Genomic DNA, 18,838 nt, shown 5'->3' with positions numbered 1-18,838 from the left:
GGCAATTTGAACATAGTGTGAAAAACATAAAATTACGGAAAATCCATCAGTGGCATGACGATAAGACCGATGGGGGAAATTATCGTAACTAAAAGGGCTATCATATGAACGGAGTTTAAAGTTTCGGGGAATGAAGATGTTGACGCACACTGTAAAAAATCAATTTCGCAAGTAAAAACGCCTAAAAACACGTCATTGCAACTTCATTGCAGCGCAAAATCTTGCATTGCTAGCGCCTAATAAGCAACGGCTTTTGTTGTACAATGACCTAATCAGTGCCTTCAATCCAAGAAATTTGCTTTTGAAACCTGTTTTTAAATATGGCAAAATAACTTTTAGCGTGGGGGTAATTTGAACATAGTGTAAGAATTTCAGTGAAGACAGGGATAGCTCCGAAAAAAAAAAACGTTCCCAGTATTTTTTTGCCAATATTTTCGACCCAAAGCAGTAGCAGATTAGTGATGCCAGTTTTATAAAATTTACGTCTTATATCCGTCTAATATCCGGCATTTTCGTTGATTTCCGTTAAAAAATGTTAAAGTCAGCCATTTGTCCAAATGTGTCCGAAAATTACTCATTAACCCGCGACCTGGTGGGGGGGGCTATTTTTTGCCCCCCCCCTCCAGACTTTTCAATATATCTCCAGAACCGCTGCGCTGATCGTCACCAAACTTTCAGTACCCTCCCGGACATCAATTTTACACATTGTGACCAAAAATTTTCCCAAAGGCTATGATAGGTTGGCCGGAAATGACGTCAGAGTGACGTCATGTTCTGCCGTTTTCGACCCAAAAAAGGGTTTTGCGGGAAGAGCTGTCAGGCCTATAGCTTTGCAAATACAGAAAAATAAAAAAGACATAAAAGCTGTAAAATTGACAGGGCTACAAAAATGTCATCCCGGATTTTTGAAATTTTTAGATTTTGACCCCCAAAAATCAATAAATAGATTTTTTGGATATAATAGTCGGAAAATCCAAAAAAAATTAATTTCGCAAAAACCGGAATATATGTGATAGTCCCTACCGCCTTCCATCCACATACCAAATTTGAGATTGATACCTCTTTTTTTGGCGAAGGTATAGCGAAAAACTGTTCAAAATTGATGACGTCAAATTTTCAAACTCAATTTTTAGCAATTATAGACCCCGTAGCGCAAACCAAAGACCACCATTAGACTCCCCGTGACGAGCTGCTTCGAATCAATACCCATTTTATGGAAAACTATCAACTTTAAAATTTGACCTTTTTTGGCCTGCCCTTGACCTGACCTTGACCTCACCTTCACCAGAAAGTGACCTAAGCCGTACCTGATAGTCTTATGACCAACACCATTGAGTTGGAAATGAAAAATTGGCCATAAAACATGCATCACACAACCTTAGTAAAGTTGGGTTCATGTGACCTGACCTGTGACCCTTGGTGACCTGACCTGTGACCTGACCTGGTATTGTCAGTGACCTCTAATAGCAACATATCTATTAGGCAACTGACGCCCTATCGCTGATTCTCGACAAAATGCGTTTTCCTCGGTGTTATAGCGTACCTAGAGGACCCGTGAACGTTGAAACATTTCATCTTTGACCTGACCTGTGACGTCATCGGTGACCCTGAGGTCAATGAAATTTGGTTTCCTTCGACAAATTTGACAGGCCTTTCGAACGCCGTTTAAATTTTGCGGATCCGTCCAGTAGTTTCGGAGATACGAGGGGGGGGCAAAAAATAGCCCCCCCCCCACCAGGTCGCGTTATAAACAGACCCCACCAGGGCGCGGGTTAATCAACACTCAAAACTGTCATTTAAATTGCTTATAATGTTATTTTACCAGCCGAAAAGTGTTCATTATATTGAGAGCTTAACAAGCTTTCCATTCGCCAATCAAAGCTATGCACGATTACTTTATAAAAAGCTCTGAAGTGTAGCAAGCCATCGTCCAATGTTGTCCAGTCTGCAGTGCTACCTTTGTCCAACCAATTCCGAATTGGACATTGAACAAAATCAGAACTCCAAATGCCCAGGTTTCGATTGGCACCACTATAACAGATGCAGTAAGGTTGGGAGAGCTTTTATCGAACAAAAATGATAGACGTTCTGTTAATTGAAGAGAGGCGAATTCTGTCAACTGACCGGTGCGCAGCGTGCAGAAATTGATACTTTGCAACTGTTATTTTTGTTGTTGTGTTGATTTTTCAAGTGAAGGTATGTTTAGAATTGTTCTGCCTATTTGTTTATGGGTCAAACAACATCGGTGCTTGCGAGACTTATCATTTTTATGACAGGTAAAGGCAGTATGTTCAAATTACCCCAGGGCGGGGTAATTTGTCATTTGAACACACCGTGAATTGGTGGAGAAGTGAGGCTATGCTATTCAAGGTATGCTCGGCTCGTCCAAAAATGAGGCTTGCATGGTGAAGGCAAGTGACACTTGCGCTACTGAAGCAGTTTTTCTTCATTCAGGGTTGAGCTGGAATTTGGTACCTACAACGGAGAAGACGTAAAAATATGTTCAAATTACCCCACACTACCCTACACAAGTGGGCTAGCTTTGTAGTCTCTTTTGAAACGAATATGAGCACTAGGCCAGGCTCGTATAAATTAAATCGTATGCAATTATAATTTAGGAAAACAACCACCCGTTTTCTGCATCAAAAGGCTATCGTCACAAAAAGTGAAAATCAGACAAAACTTTCTTTAGAAAGAACGTTACTTATTTCAAAACCTGATTTCGCGACCGGTTGGCGGCTACCTCATACCGTCGCCCATTTCGAAGAGCGCCACGAGGCATGAGGCAAGGCATCGCATCGTGTCAATAAAAAAATGTTTTGTCGTGCTGCCCACTTGGATAAAGGCTATATCTAAGGGAAATAGATATCAGCGTGCGACATCTCGATAACCCTTGAAATTATAATCTAATTCATAAGTAACCGTATCGAGACGAAAAGCATTCAGCATTACAGGGTTCTACAGCGCAATATCAATATAATTTCGCCGGTACTGGCTCCCAGACCATCTTGGCTACATTTTAGTCACGTGACCTTCGAATTTTTGTGACCCTGACCGGTCAAGGGGTGTACGGAGGTCATTTCCTGTGCAGTAACCAGCGTGCGCAGACCAGGTGTCCAAGATGGCAAAACTGCAGAGCAAATCGTCCCGCAGCGGGGCAGTCGGCATGGTTGCCGGCGGCATGACCCACGGCCAAGTCGCCGAGGCACTGGGCATGAGGTGCCGCACGATTTGGCGCTGGTTGTCACGCGACAGAAGCGGATAGACGCCTGAGAACAAGCTAGGTCGCGGCAGGAAGACTTTCGCAAGCCGGGTATAGCCAGGGTTACTTTTACAGGAAAAGTCGAGAGGGGAAATAAAGTTTGGGGCAAGGGCGGATCCAGGGGCATCTGAAAGGGGGCCCAATGCCATTAGGGTTTTGTTAGGGTGGCGCCTGCAAAACCTTACCTACCCCCAAATCCTCCCCGGATTCTGGCCACTTTATATTGTTAGGTTGCCAAAAAATAAATTAGCTAGAAAATATACGTAGGTACCGGGCTTCTAAAAAAAAAAGTTAGACGATTTTATAATTAACGTATTGAAGGGTGTATCAGTGTAACAAAACATAATTGGGTATCACCTAAAAGCCTCATCAAAGACATTTCGTTTGAGGGGATTTCGACCCTCGGCAGTCGCTTTTCTGAGCCGCGCCGAGGTCATGTTTGAGATGATTCCCTTTTTGCTCGATGCACAGTTTAGCCCGGCGCAGCGCGCATGCAGCACGACCCACGGAAGGCTGCAGACGGCACACCGCTGACTTTACTGCATCCTTATGATCTTCGGAACTTTTTGGGTGGTTTCGGTACACCTGGGACTTGAAGTGGTCCTATAGGAAACAGTCCGGTGGGGTTACGTTCGGAGAATTCGCCGACCGTGTCTCGAACCTCGGGATCACGCGCTGCCCGAAGCGCTCCCACAGCCCCTCCCGGTTTTCTTTAGCGGTATTGGCGTGGCACCGTCTTGCTGGAACCATTGGATCTTAACCCGCGCACCGACGGGGGTCTGCGCCAACTTCGTACCGACGGGGGGGGGGCGGATGACCGCCCCCCCCCCCTGAGATCTCGAGAACGAAGCAAGATAGCGACAAGCGGTAAACGGCATCGGATACGCACGGCCAAGATCTACAATTTTTACAAAGGTCATTTTCAGGTCAGGTCAAAGATGACGTCACAGGGGTCGAAAAAGTCAAAATGGCGGCGCTAGATATGGAGAGAGTTTTTCTCGAATACCTTTCGAATTAGTCAAGATAGGAACAAACTAAGGGCATCATCGTGATCCTCTCGTCAATCCGCATCGAATGATATATATGTTGACCTCGAAAGGTCAAGGTCAAAGGTTGACCTCAGGTCACGTGACCTCGAGGTCATCATGTATATCATTCGATGCGTCTTGACGAGCTGAACACAATGAGACCATCCACGCGTCTGTATCTTGTTCCTGTACGGAGTTATTGGCCAAAAACCTTTGGTGACCTTTGATGACGTCACATGACCTCACAGCTGCCCAACAGCAAAACAGACCTCAAGGTAGTGAAGGTTGATCGTATATGAAGTCATGTATGGTATATGGGGCCATTCCGACCCGTTTTAGTGGTAAAAACAGGGAGTTGATTTTTCCCCCATTGACTTATAATGGGGAGGTCGCGAAATTGACCTGACCTTAGGTCACCGATATCAAAATTCCGAGATATACAAATTGTAGCTACTAATGACCTAATAATATCCTGCGAGTTTCAAAGGCCTCCGACATCTACTGTAGCTCTGGCACGGTGACAAAGTTGCAAAAAAGTGACTTGAGGTTGGGTCATTCAAAGTGACCTGGTGACCTGACCTTAAAAGGTAGGAGGTTCAAACTTGCACACCATGTGTAAAATTGATGGGGTTATAGTCATACCAAATTTCGCGGCGCTACGCGCCGCGGTTTTCCCGCTATTCGCGAAAAACCTCAGGGGGGGCGGATATCCGCCCCCCCCGTCGGTGCGCGGGTTAAGCGTTTCCGGATCTCTGCTCATCCTGCACTGAAAAAAACTTACTCCCCATTTTCTAATTTTAGAATGTCAAAAAGCACTCCTGCAATCGAATAATTTTATGACCTGGCATAAGTGCCTAAAATGGGGAGTTTTGGGGAATAAAACTAGCATATAGAATATATTTAGTATCCGAACGCTTAGGTATATTATTCGTGCTAGGGAGTAATTTTATGACGGAGGATAAAAGTATGCTATCTTTGGATAAAATTACACCAGATGATAATTTTATTAACTTAATACTAAAATTACTCCCATTCGGGGAATAATATTGCCATGCCAAAAAGCACTCCTTTTTTCGATAATTTTACCCCGGAGTAACTCCCCGGTAAAATCAAGCCCCGGTGTAAAAGTACCACCCCTGATAATGCGGGGTGATGTGATAATATTATGACCAAGTGTAAAATAAGGAATGCATTTAAACAATGTATTGAAACACCAACAATTGATTAACGAATGGTACCTGAGCATCAGCAGGTACATCTTAATTTGGACGCACTTCCAGTGATGGCGCATTGCGGCCGACAGGGACGTAATTTTGCTTCCTAGTTGAGAAGCGGCGTCTCAACTGGGAGGCAAAACTTCGTCTCTGCCGGCCGCAATGCGAAATCACTGGAAGGACGTTCAAGGTCACAACTCACAAGGGCGTTATGGTTAACACTGAGGCTAACGAATAACATCTGCGCACAGAACCACCGCCACGGAAGGCAGATAAAACGAGCGTGTATGGTTAACACTGAGGCTAACGAATAACATCTGCGCACAGAACCACCGCCACGGATGGCAGATAAAACGAGCGTGTATGGTTAACACTGAGGCTAACGAATAACATCTGCGCACAGAACCACCGCCACGGATGGCATATAAAACGAGCGTGATCTGGGCTATGAAAGACGTACTGAGACTCATTGGCGTACTGAGACCGCCGCAGCCATGAATTAGTCATAATACAGAGGCTCCAGTAGTGTGAGCCACACGTTGCGAGTCACTTGAGCCACAGGTGAGCCACAAGTCACGAGTCACTTGAACCACAGGTGAGCCACAGGTCGCCAGTCATTTGAAGTGGGCATCTCCGATGCTGGTTCTACACTACCTGGGTAACCTCCCACACCTTCTGTGATAAGCCAGATAGGTTTACATCGAATCCCACACTCCGGTAAAGAATCTCGAACAGGGCCCTGCAGGGCCCCGTGAACTTTGTGTAGAAGACAGCGTGGGCGGCCGTCATTAGGGCCACGGTCTCCAACCAGGTGGCCGGCAGTTGGCAGACCACCACACCGTCCACCGATAGTTCCTCACCTGCCTGACGAACCCCGTTTCTCGGATCCGCCAAGGTGCCAATGGTTGTTCCACAACCATAGGCAAGTAGAGCTAGCAGCTCGTCGTCTGCCGTGAAAAAGAATATTGCAGTCAGTTGGCATCAATGCATATCGTACAAATAAACGTAAAGGAAACCTAGGAGAGAAACAAGGAACCGCGTTCGTACAGTAGCTGGCTATGCCATCTACAGTATCTGGAGACGATTCTTCGCTTCTTCCTGATTTCTTTTCACTCTCAAAATCGTAGTACGGTGCGTAGTACGTTTGCGTAGTACGATACACTCTTACAACTAAACGTGGTGCATAATTACAAAATAATTATACGTCGTTAAAATATTTCAGTGAAATAAGAAATTCGTACCCGATGTTCCGCTGTCATGGTTAAGTATGGAGTGCAAGTAGGTATCAAACTGCATGTAACTGTGGTATATTTGGAGACAATGAAGACAACCATGAATGGAGACAACCTGAATGGAGACAACCATGACTTTTCAATATCACTAGAGTTAAACAACACTTTTTGACTAATAGCAAAACCAACGACGATTTCAAAAAACCGACGTTGCAGGCACCGTCACCGGGGCTGACAATGTATTGTTTACAAACAAACACTAACATATAGCATGACAGGACCGGGAACACCGCCAGACACGCCACCACCGCTAGCCGTCAGCCGACACCTCGACTTCCCAGTACGCGGCCAGACTGATGACCCGCGAGCGGTCACGGCCGCTCGCGACCCCAACGCCCCTGGTGACGGCTGCCGCAACTATGGTTTCAAAAAACCGACGTTGCAGGCACCGTCACCGGGGCTGACAATGTATTGTTTACAAACAAACACTAACATATAGCATGTCCGTAGCGAGAATCCTTCTGTGTCCCTGCCTACTGTAACATACTGTCGGTAAACGAATCAGGCACCTTGTTGTGCACATAACGGTCCATAAACACGGAACGAGTCTTCCAACGACCGAGCCTCTGAACGTCGTCAGCGTTGAAGCCGTGGCCCACGGCCGCTGTTGCCCCGGTGGGCCGGAAGTCCTTGGGTGTGTGTCCCGGCGGCAGGCCGTACTCCTCAGCCGCCTGGATAGCGTCCTGCAGCACCCCAGCTACAGCACTGGCGGATATGGCGCCGTGCGGTCGCACCAGGCTGACAAATAACGGCCGGGTCCTGGGACAGCGAATGGACTCCGTGCGGCTAATGTACACACGCAAGGCCTCCACGGGATCGACCTGTGCGTCCGAGCACGGGGGAATCGTAACTTCGAACCCCGTCCGCTGCGCGTCGTTCTTAACACCAAAAAAGGTCACGGAGGCAGATCCGTCAGAATCAAATTTCACATGATCTACCGACATAACAAAGCGGGACGCAACACTCGTGCAAAAATCAAACGATGACGCCTTAGGCGCCACATCCGAAGGCCGTAACATAAGGACAAGAGCTAACAGCGTAATTGTCTTCAGACGCAGCTGTTTCGTCGACAGAGTATTGTTGCATGGCCATGAACGAAACATACGAGTAAACGCGGACACATCCATGACACGCGAGCGCAACATCGGAACTGCGGTTCCACACTTAACAATCGCCTGACACAGCCGCGAAATATACTGATCACACATCAAATTGGCCATACCACATGCGTCATATGCTGCTCCTAACGCCGCAGAAATACATCTCAGAGTCGAATGAGGCCTGTCGGATGATTTGCATCGATGCAACAAAAATTCTGCTAAAATAGCCGTGTCAGCAGGAGGAAATTGAGCGGCACGATGGACACAAAACTCGAAACAATCCTGAAGGTAACGGTTATACGTCTGTTGAGTAGAGTCCGCCAAACACAAAACGAGAAGTTCACTCGCGGTGTGCGACCAGCCACGGGTACTCAGCTGGGTGCGCCACAAATCCGCCAAGCGTACAGTCTCCAGGCCGGATTTCGGTGTGGCTCGATCACCTCGAACCCCGGGAGGACCGGAACACATGCCCGCGACACTGGCGGCAGGCGCAGTGGCGGGGCGACGCTCAGCCGCCGCAGCCTGGCCATCCACGGCTGTGCCGGCCAGAACGGTGCGATCAGCGTGGCCACTGCCTGATGAGCTTCGATCGTGTCCAACACTCGTGGAATCAGCCTGAACGGCGGATTGACAAAGTTGTTGTGACTGGACCAGTCGGCCTGACCGAAAGCGTCTACCCCCGCTGTACCGGGATCTAAGTACCGACTGTTGTACAGAGGAAGGTGAGTGGTCGAACATGTCGCGAACCGATCGATAGAGTGAGGGCCAAACATCTGATCTAACTGTCGAAATACCTCTGGGTGTAAGAACCACTCGTGACGGAGGGGCAGCCTGGAAAGAGCGTCCGGCTGCACGTTGGATTCGCCACTGACGTGATGCGCTGTCAGCATCACGTGATTCTGAAAAGCAAAAGACCAAATTGCCTGAGCAATGGCGTCCAAGCGTTGATCAGAGGAGCCAAATTTATTGATCAGTGCTACAGTAGTGACATTGTCAGATAGGACTTCTATATTTTTCCCAGCAAGATGCTCCCGAAATGAGCACAGAGATAAAAGAACAGCGAGAAGCTCGCGAAAGTTGGACGACTCCTGGCTCACCGGCAAGGTCCAGAACCCTGATGCAGTCTGGGACACCGGTTCGGACAGCAGCGCCCCCCAGCCGGAAGCCGATGCGTCCGTGCTCAGTTGCATGTCGAAGGCCGCTGGCGGCAATAACACGCGGCCGTTCCAGCCGTCGAGAGATCGAATCCACCACCTCAGATCGGCGACCGCCTCCACCGTCCATGAGAGCTGTTCGTCCCACGATCTCCTGGAATTTAAAAGCCGATAAACATTTCGCAGCTTCAGTTTGCACGGAAAAACTGCAGCTAACATGCTAATGCAGCGCCCGGCTATGCGAGCTAACAACCTTGCTGAGAGATGGGACCGTTTCAGTACACGAGAAATGTCCTGTTTCAACTTCGCAACCTTCGATTTTGGTACCGAGATGGTCGGCGGACTGCCGACGGAGGCGCAGTGGATATCGAACCCCAGGTAAGTAACCTGTCTCGAAGGCTCAAGCGATGACTTTTGAAAGTTAATCTGCAGCCCCAGCGCACCGAGGGTGTCGATGCAAATACGCACGTGCTCTGCGATGTGTTCATGTGGAGCGGCTAACAAAAAATCGTCGACATATGCCATGATCGACCAAGGCCATATATAGTAGGTAGCGACACTGAGCGATTTGTTTACAGCCAGTTTCGATCCCGATGACGCAAATGTGTCGTCACGAGACAAAACAATATGGCCACCTCTAATGAGAACCAAGTGCAACAAGTTCCCAGATGTAGGCAGCACTGACGTCACCGGGATCGAAACCAACGACATCAGTACTGGACCTATGGCGAAGCAAAGTAGTGACCAAGATACCTATAAGAAACAGGTAGGTCCGATGTTTTGAGTAAAGCCCCCGTGACGTCATTATCATTTTTTATGTGGAGAATTCCGCCTATAAATTAAATATCCCACATACGAAAATTCGTATTATGTAATGAAAAATTACAATCTTTCAATTTCATCACGAAAACTATATTATTTATTTTAAAAATTAAAACCCTTCAAGCGTTTGACCCAACCCCCCGCTACACCTTTGGTCACGTGACTACGGTGGTGAACTTTGCTTTTTGCAATGTTGTGACCTAAACGGAAGTAATAAATGTTGAAGATGTATTATTTATGTTGTTTGAAGCAGCAATCGTGTAACTAGATTTTGAAATTATTTATAAACTGCTGTAAAGAGATCACGTGATGCTACCAGATTATGTACACGACAGCATCTTCTTGAACCTCGATTTCGAGTACTTGTACCTTCTTTGAGGCCTAATAATGGACGTTTTCGGATATAAAATGAAACACTAAATCTAATGACGCCAACATTTAATCCTTTTTGCACTTCCAGACTGAGATATCCTGGCATGAACTTTGGCCAATTTGTGTGTTAAGCCTATGGTGAAGGGAAAACTTCACGCCCAGCTGACGTCACAGACCTCGGCTACCAAATCGTGTCCGGTGGGGGTCGGTAGTGACACCCCCCTGTGATCGACATCCTATGTTCAATCCGAAGGTACTCTATGACGGCCCGAATGCACTTATGAAAATAATAAGGAGAATTCGCCCAGCCAAAGGGCAAGCAATTCCAAACGTACCAGCGTCCCCCATAGGCAAAGCCTAGGAAAGTTCGAAAGGATGGGTGCACGGGGAAATGAAAGAATCCATCCTTTAAGTCTAGTGTAACCGCGCGATCGTTATCCCGCATGATTTCGGGTAGCACAGACACGTTTTCAGATGAGAAATGGGGCACATCACAATGTGCGTTAACATATCGCAAATCACAGATCAGTCGATATTTTCCCATCTTTTTCGGTACCACCTTCAAGGCTGAAACACAAACCGGTGCATCTGTCACCTCCGACACAACACCTTTATTAGCCAAATCAGTAATTTCGGCATCGAGAAACTTTCGCTGTGCGTCATTAAACACGGGGTTTGGGTAGGCCCGCGGCTCTGGTACAGACGAGAATGACATCGGAACACCATTTTTTAACCAGTCCACCACAACACTGCTGGCGCCAATGCGCACCCACTCTGCGACATTGAGCGGCATCGTCAGCAGGAAGAAGTCCGACAAACAGCAGTTCAATCGTCAATGCACTGCGCGCTTTCACCTGCTCCTCGTACGGGCTGGCCCCGTCCGTATCCAGCCCCACGTGACAGGTCAAGGTCAGCTCGGCCGCGCGTCTGTCCCCAGTCAGCTGGCTGGAAACCCAGACCGCCCCGCCGCGGGCCGAACTGGAACCCGCGTCCGGGCCCACGGCTGCCCCGCCACGATGCTGGCCGGCCACGAGCCGTACTGACCTGATGGTACTGGCGGGCCCCGGCGATGGACACGGCCCGCTGGAGGTTCTCGAGGGAGTTCGGCGTGAAGGCGGCCGGATTTTGTTGCAGAGTAGAAAACAGCTTGGCTGTTCCGTCGTCAAACTGGTTACTAACCAGTAACTGCATGTACTCCTCTTGCAGGAAGCGCAGATGTGCCAGGCTGACGGCCGAGACCTGGTTGACGGCTGCGTCAGCCGGATCGCAGGTGGAGAGGAGCTTGAGCACCGTTTCCTGATACCGGGCCGACTTTTGAATGATATTGAACTTCGGAAGGTCTGCCCTGCACACGCCGGCCCGACTGTCGCCGACCATGAGATCAGGCGGCAGTTTCACCTGGGCGACGCTCTCTCGAATCGCCCGAAATTCAGCTTGAACCTCGCTGAACGAACCAGATACGGCACTGGGCATCAACTGATGCTGTTGCTCGATATCAGTGACGTGTCGACGGCCGACATTGTCACTTTCACAGTCACGGGCAGCGATTTTTTCCACAAGGCTCTCTAGCTTGTCAAACCTTTTCGCGATTGCGGCCACCTCACTTTGCAGCGCACTGATGTCTGCCATCCGCTCGGATTGGCAAGGAGCCGCCTCGAATACCGGCGGCTCCCGACTGCTCACGGCGGTAGCGCGCCCCGCGGGGTCACGGTACATAGAATACTAGGTAACACCGGTTTGTCCGCTCAACACAGGGCCAATGGTCACCACTTTCTTCAGCTGACGTCTGTGACCTTGAGCTGACCTAGGATGATAAACAGCTGACAATTTAGGCCATTTGGAACTCACTTGACAGCTGAAGAGCGTGATTTAAAATATAAATATTTGTCAGACACTGACAAAAGATATTATTCACCAGTCATTTTTTAAGCACATTCTGTCATAAATTTGCTGACTCCCACTGCTCTTCCACACGGCAGAAAATGCAAGTGCAAATTCTGCAGTCTTGAAGTGAACCAACACTTATGGTACACATGGTCGTTTCTCTCAGAGCACAACGGAAACTGCGGGAAAACAAGAGAGAGTCGGACTCTACAAATGAATGAATTTGGAAGAAAAATAGCTGCACTTTTTCCTGTGGAAATGATGATTTTGAAAACATTGGCCATCAACTTTAAAATTGCCTCCAAATCTGAAAATGTGTGAATTGACAAGACAGGCAATCTTGCTGTTTTTGACCAAGTTTGTTAATGATTTAGAGAGATTCGGTGCGAAATTGCACTGATATGTACTTTTGAAGGCGAGGTCTCGATCAGTGTATTAATTTTTATTTTTAACTTAACGCTAGTCCCACTTTTCCTTCCAAGAAAATATTTTTGTCAATTTTTCACTAATTCTTTTATGCGTCGTTGCTTAAAAAATAAAGAGAGTCGGACCGTAATTCTTTCAAAATGACTGATCGTGATCAATATCTATCGGAATATATCAACAGATCGGCCAGACTCATTGGCTAAATATGTTTAAATTGCATTTTTCTTACTTTCTGCAGATTTCCTGCAAAATTTTTACTGTAGTGTAAGCTGCGTTTCCTGCAGATTGTGATCACAGACCAATGGGAGACAAGCATTTCTTCATCAACAGGTTTAGTCTTCATTAATTGGTCTAGCGTGTGTTTTACGCATGCGCAGCTTATGTCACAGCTGCGTAAGAACACGTTCGCTATAAATCATTATGGATATTTCTTTTCGGGATATCAATATCCAAGGCCTCAATATCAAAGGGTCAATAACATTTGTAGGATTTGCGGCGGCGGGACTATAGTCATTAACTAATTACTTTATATCAGATTTTAATGGAGAGTGGTAAAATGCCCGCACGACTGTTGACTTTCATTGTAATTGCCTGAGCTGGTTCCTGGCGGCCGCCTCAGATTGCAGGATGGTGTCAAGTATCTTGACCTGACAGGAAGGTGGGTACCCTGACCCCTAGCTCAATATTAATCTCAGATGGAGCCCGTATATATGTCTTAGAGCTTGTTTAAGTTTTAACCTCACCTACAATTAACCTAACATAACCTGAAATAACCAGACATGCTAGAACCCTAATTTTGGTCGAATGCTGACTGATGAGCAGAAAAATATTAACTTTTTGACGATTTGCCATGCCTACCTATGTCTGGACGAGGGTTTGTTGGTTACTGTGTAGATAAACTATGGTGAAGATAAAAAACATCTACCCTAGCCTAACCTTGCGTACTAACCTACAACTTTTGGTAAATGTTCAGAAAGAGTCTGATTCACTTTACAGGCATACATTTTGTACATTCTTACACTATTTGACATCCTGAATCCAGATATGATATTTACATGTGATACAAATACAAAACCCAGACTGGAAAACATCCATACACTACGCCGGACGCCCGTGAGACCCTCTTGCGCCGAAATTCGGCGCAAGCGATTTTGTGCTGAAATTTATGTGTGATTTGCGCCAAAAATTAGGTGCCTATTTGTGCAAAAATTAAGCCCTTTTTATATAAAGCACATGTGCATATCTACCGATCAAGGCTATATCAAGGCTATGGCGTCCGCCACCATGCGCCGAATTCGGCGCATTCGAAGTTACGCCGGACGTGCGCTGAAATTTTCGGCGCAATCCCGCCACTACGCTGGACATATTCGGCAACCTACTAAACAGCCTTGGTATCAACTATCAACCTACCATTCATACTTTATCTGCACATACATATTGATATATGGGGTATGTTTTGTTCAGTAGGTTATAGTAGGTCAGGTGTCTACATGCTATCATTTGTCATGCTTTGATTTCAGGTGGTGTCTTGTGGGCTTTATAGTGGGCTTTGTGGCCCTCGTGCAAGGGTTAAGTGTTGATGCACATAATGCAATGTGTTTTTTCCATGGGCGCAGGAACCTCACGTAAAGTTTAGGGGGGACACTGGGCAGAGAACTTCAATGTCACTTTGTGGGAACCCTAATACCCCTATGAACAAATTTTTTGCAGTTTCGTGCTCATCTCACCTTGCCGAACCATTTCTTGCTCTTAGATTTGAATTTAAATGAAAAATAAATATTTTACTTTAAAAATTAGCATAGCTGAAAAGTGGGGGCATGCCCCCCGCTCCTACGCCTATGTTTTTTCTTAATTGTACAAATCATCCAGATTCATATGAGAAGGGCAGGTAGCTACCTACAAAACCAAATCAATGCCTCAATTGTTTATTGATTTCTTACAATAAGTCCCTCCTCTGCCAATCGCACTAAACTATCTACTGTCACAATGCAGTGTGCGTCATGATTTCTCAACTCAATGCATACAATTTATTTCCATTTGTCAATCATATATTTTTTTTTACAGGCTTTCTGGTTATGACTGAGGCCGGCATCTCACCTGTCCTGGCTACGCCAAATCACTGCGGATGCCGGATGCCGAGGACCGAAGAGCCAACCGCTTTGAGGCGTGAGCTCTATGGCGTGGCTCGAGTGATCACCATCTTCTGACGGCTACGGCGCCGTCGACCTGGTTGAATAGCTGGGGCCTGGACGAGGGTGCCCTTAGTACGGTGGCCAATCGGTTACGTCCGAGGGGCGCTCGAACACGCTGCCGTCGCGTGGCTGCCGGCGGCCGCCCCCTCGCACGTGAATCTCCTGGAGCGAGGACTGCAAGAGGCGGACGCATCATCACCTGTGTCCGCGCTCAACACCGTGCCACGCACTAATGGCGGAAGCCCGACTTTCTTCGATGGAGGAGAGAAGCTGGACGCTCGCTGCCAGGCTGCTGGGGAGGGCGCTGGCTCTGCCATCAGGGGAGGGTGAGACTAAATGCTTACTTCGAAATCTAAGCTGCGTTGCGGCATTGGTGGTTATGTGCGGCGTGTATGCCGCATGATTAGTAAGCGGCGATCACTAAATTAAAGACTCAAAAGCTCCGACCGGTTTTCAATGAATAACACCGCAAATGCCAATCGCTCTCGTCATAAGATATTTAGATATAAATAACTAAGTTATCTACATCGTCATTTTGAACCAAATTAATACTTTCAACTTAACTCACTCATTCCTTCCTTTGTTGGCTCCGAACAGTCTTTCGATTGTCTGGAAATCGTATGCTAAATCCCGTACCTGTTTGCGACTGGTGCATATAAAGGCCGATGTAAGAATTGGAATAGGCTTTCGCATGCGATTTCCTGGCTACCCAAAAAAAGTATGTACCTATCAGTCATGCTATCAAAACATGGTATGTCAGCCCGGTCACCGGCTTATGGTGCTCTGCTTGTAGTGCCCCTGACCGTCACCGACTCTCTTCCCTCCTGAACCCTCGCCCGTATTGGTGTTTTTCCAGCCGCGAACGTATAGGGGGGGGGGGGGGGGGTCCGTTGGACCCCTCCTTGCCGTTTGGCCCCTGATCGAGCTAGAGCTTCGCGGAAAAAACGAGCGTGTTGCCCGTCACGAGAGGAAGCCGGTGATATCCAATTCTAAGGTCCTAGGTCATCGGGTGACCTTCCAGGTCAGGTCAATGACCCGAAAATCGGAAAAATCGGGACCTGTTAGAAAGTCGTAAAGTGTGGCTGCCGTGGGGTTTTCCGGGGTGCTGATCACGAATATCGTGTTAGTTTTGATCAGAGATGATGTCTTTAAGCATTTAGACCAGGTCGGGTCAGGTCAGGTCAGGTCAACCGGTAGGGGTCGTGACGGGTATTCGTAATACGTGTCAACCGCTTCTGCAGCTTCGTAACATGTTACGAATGCAGCAAAACTACTTCGTGAATGTTCAAATGTTTGCTAAATTCGAAATCAGCTCTAAAAACTAGCCTAGAAACATGTAAAACTCGAAAAAGTGAAGCGAGGTCACCAAAGGTCAATGACTTGACCCGACCTTCAGGTGACCTTGACATCCACCCTAATGCATGTGAGCAACATCAAATCACATGTTTGAACGTTTGAAACCACGAAAAGCTTGCAAACGCGCGGCTAATGCGAGCCGACATACGCCGAATCGCGATTCCGGCCAAACATGGTCTCGGAAAGTAGGTCACAGGTCAAAGGTCATTTGGGTCAGGGTCATGAAATTTTCAGGGTGGATGTAAAATTGATCAATGCGAGGGTACTAAAAGTTTCGTCGCGATCGGTCGCTTTTTACGCGAGTTATTCGCGAAAAACCTTAGGGGGTTGCATCAACCCCCCCCCCCCTGTGCCGGCGAGGGTTAAGTTGAAAGTATTAACCCGCGCCCCAGTGGCGGTCTCAGCCAACTTCGCCCTAGTGGGGGGGGGGGGGGGGCATATGTTACCACCCACCTCTAACTCAAAAACTAAGAGGGCTAGAAAGACGCGGTAAAAAGCAATCGATAGCTCTCAATGCGTACGTTTGAAAGTATTTCGGTCTTTTTTCATCTTAGAGCAATATTGGGGTCACTGGAGGTCATCAAAGGTCAAAATTTGCCAAATGTCATTATATTTTTCCGAAAACATGCATTTATCTCAGGAACTATGACAGCTAGAAAAACGCATGGAAAAGCAATCGATAGCTCTTGAACTCTTCTTTCGATAAGGTCATCATCAAAATTGACCTCAGGTCAACGGTTTAGCCTCCAGAGGGCAAAAACTCCAAAAATAGCCTGTTTTTACGAAAAGTGTTTTTCTACAATAACTTTCGTCTACAAAAAGCCACGACATTTCTCTTGCCAGAATCGTGTTCCCCTCGCCGAGACGCGTCAAATGAACTATAATTTGACCTTGAAAGGTCAACTTGAAAATTTGACCTCAGGTCAAGGTCATGACCTGACCGGAAAAGGTCATGTTGCATATCAGTCGATGCGTCTCAACCAGACAAACACAATGAGACCATCCCCAGCGTTCTATCTCTTTCCAATCGCGAGTTATTGGCAAAAAACTGGTTGTAGCCTCAAATGACCTCGGATGACCTTTCTAGAGGCTATCAGCAAAAATGACACCTTGGTCATCACGAGTGGTCTAAATCATTGTGATTCTGAAATATTTGGACTGTTCCTATGCGTACACACGGATCTAGAGACATTTTCATTTTTCTCCATTGACTTGTAATGGAAAGGTCACGCCACTGACCTGACCTTAGGTCACGGATATAAAAAATCCGAGATATACAAATTGTAGGCGCCCATAACAGCATGCAATCCACCAAGTTTGAAACCTTTCTGACAAACACTGCAGGCTGGACATGATTGCAAACTTTTTTTTTGGCATGGTCAGTTAACCTGGTGACCTGACCTGACATGACCTGGGGTAAAAAATTTCACACATTGTCCAAAATTGATGTACCAAAAGCTATCCCAAGCGGCGCGGCGCTACGCGCCGCGGTTTTTTATTCACACGCAAAAAACGCGACAGGGTGGTAACATATGCCCCCCCCCCCCCCCACTGGGGCGAAGGTTAATTTGGTTCAAAATGATGATGTAGATAACCGCGTTATTTAAAGCTAAATATCTTATGACGAGAGCGGTTGGCATTTTTGGTATGCAGTGTTATTCATTGAAAACCGGTCGGAGCGTTTGAGTCTTTAATTTAGTGGTCGCCGCTTACTAATCATGCGGCATACACGCCGCACATAAACGCCAATGCCGCAACGCAGCTTAGATTTTGAAGTAAGCATTTAGTTAGTCTCACCCTCAGGGGACCCCCTGCGCGCGACCGCCGAGGCCTCGACACCGGCGCGCCTGTCTTCTGTCCGAGGCTGGAGATTGCGAGGCCGCCAGGCCTGGGCGAGAGCGAGAATCCCACCGTGGCAACAGACGGCTGGCGTCACCTTCCGGTTGGACTGTGCCCGATCCGGGCTGGGGCCACGGCGGCGGAAAGGAAAGCGTGGCTACGCTGCACCTCGCGTTCCTGCCCCTGTGTGCTGTCCGGCTTTGGACGGACGGATCTGCGGAGGGCGGAGTCTTCAGGCGCTGGGCGGGAGCCGTGCTGGTCTGGCTGGACGAAGAGGCCGAGGAACTGCGGGCCCCGGCCGGAGAGCTGTGCTATAGCTACCGCGCGGAGATGGTGGCGCTGGTTACCGGTACGGAGACCCTACTTGGAAGAGACAGAGACAAGGACCTGCGTTCCGTACATATCTGTTAACTGTGCGGTGGTGCTGGTGTAGTGCAGCATTTTGGGATGGATAGCTACATTTCACGATTAAATAGCTGTTACGTTTCAGTGCAGGTGGCGTGACGAACAATGTGGTAGTTATCTGTTGGCCAGTTCTGCGGCCGCTGCTATTTCCTACTCGAAGGCGGGCGCGCTGTTTGGCTGGGCCGTCAGGATGTTCCCATTATGTGTCGACGACAAAGCGAGTTTATTCATGTTCTTTTAATGCACAGAGGTCTGTTGTATATTTGAAGTTTTATTTTAAGTTGACGATTGTGAAGGGCAGATTCATCTTCTCTCTTTCATTTGTGTTGCCACTTAAGCGTTCATGTTTGTTATGTGTACGTCCGGCTTGGTTGTCATCTTTATTCGTGATCTATTTTATTTTACGAACATGCTGGTGATCAATGCAATACACTTTTGGTTAATAATGCTGCTTTAGCTCTGATCCTTTGTGGTATGTCTTGATTGTACTAC

General features: G+C 47.5%; 1 protein-coding gene and 1 long non-coding RNA gene across 2 annotated transcripts; one reads left to right on the top strand and one right to left on the bottom strand.

The window, feature by feature from the left end:
* Positions 1-6,946: 6,946 nt before the first annotated feature.
* Positions 6,947-9,201, bottom strand: LOC122393113. Its single transcript, XM_043388767.1, has 2 exons — positions 8,994-9,201; positions 6,947-8,795 (listed from the first exon to the last, which is right to left on the bottom strand). The coding sequence occupies exons 1-2, from the start codon at positions 9,178-9,180 to the stop codon at positions 7,270-7,272; spliced, it is 1,713 nt and encodes a 570-aa protein (XP_043244702.1). The 5' UTR covers positions 9,181-9,201; the 3' UTR covers positions 6,947-7,269.
* Positions 9,202-13,005: 3,804 nt separating this feature from the next.
* On the top strand, positions 13,006-18,092 carry LOC122393112. The gene is made up of 3 exons (XR_006258631.1): positions 13,006-13,212; positions 14,619-15,072; positions 17,906-18,092. It is a non-coding gene; the product is annotated as an uncharacterized LOC122393112 (long non-coding RNA).
* The last annotated feature ends 746 nt before the right edge of the window (positions 18,093-18,838 follow it).

Source organism: Amphibalanus amphitrite, unplaced genomic scaffold (genome assembly GCF_019059575.1).
Source record: "Amphibalanus amphitrite isolate SeventyFive unplaced genomic scaffold, NRLGWU_Aamphi_draft 000516F_arrow, whole genome shotgun sequence".
Taxonomy (NCBI): domain Eukaryota; kingdom Metazoa; phylum Arthropoda; class Thecostraca; order Balanomorpha; family Balanidae; genus Amphibalanus; species Amphibalanus amphitrite.
Note: the sequence above shows the minus strand (reverse complement) of the source record. Positions and strands in the feature narration are given on the sequence as shown.

What these genes read in the sequence shown, in the direction of transcription:
- LOC122393113 (XM_043388767.1), bottom strand. Translation starts at nt 9,180, where the DNA reads ATGGACGGTGGAGGCGGTCGCCGATCTGAGGTGGTGGATTCGATCTCT. An exon ending in CAGGGTTCTGGACCTTGCCG is followed by an intron (nt 8,796 to 8,993) that starts GTGAGCCAGGAG and finishes TTTGCTTTTCAG; the next exon opens with AATCACGTGATGCTGACAGC.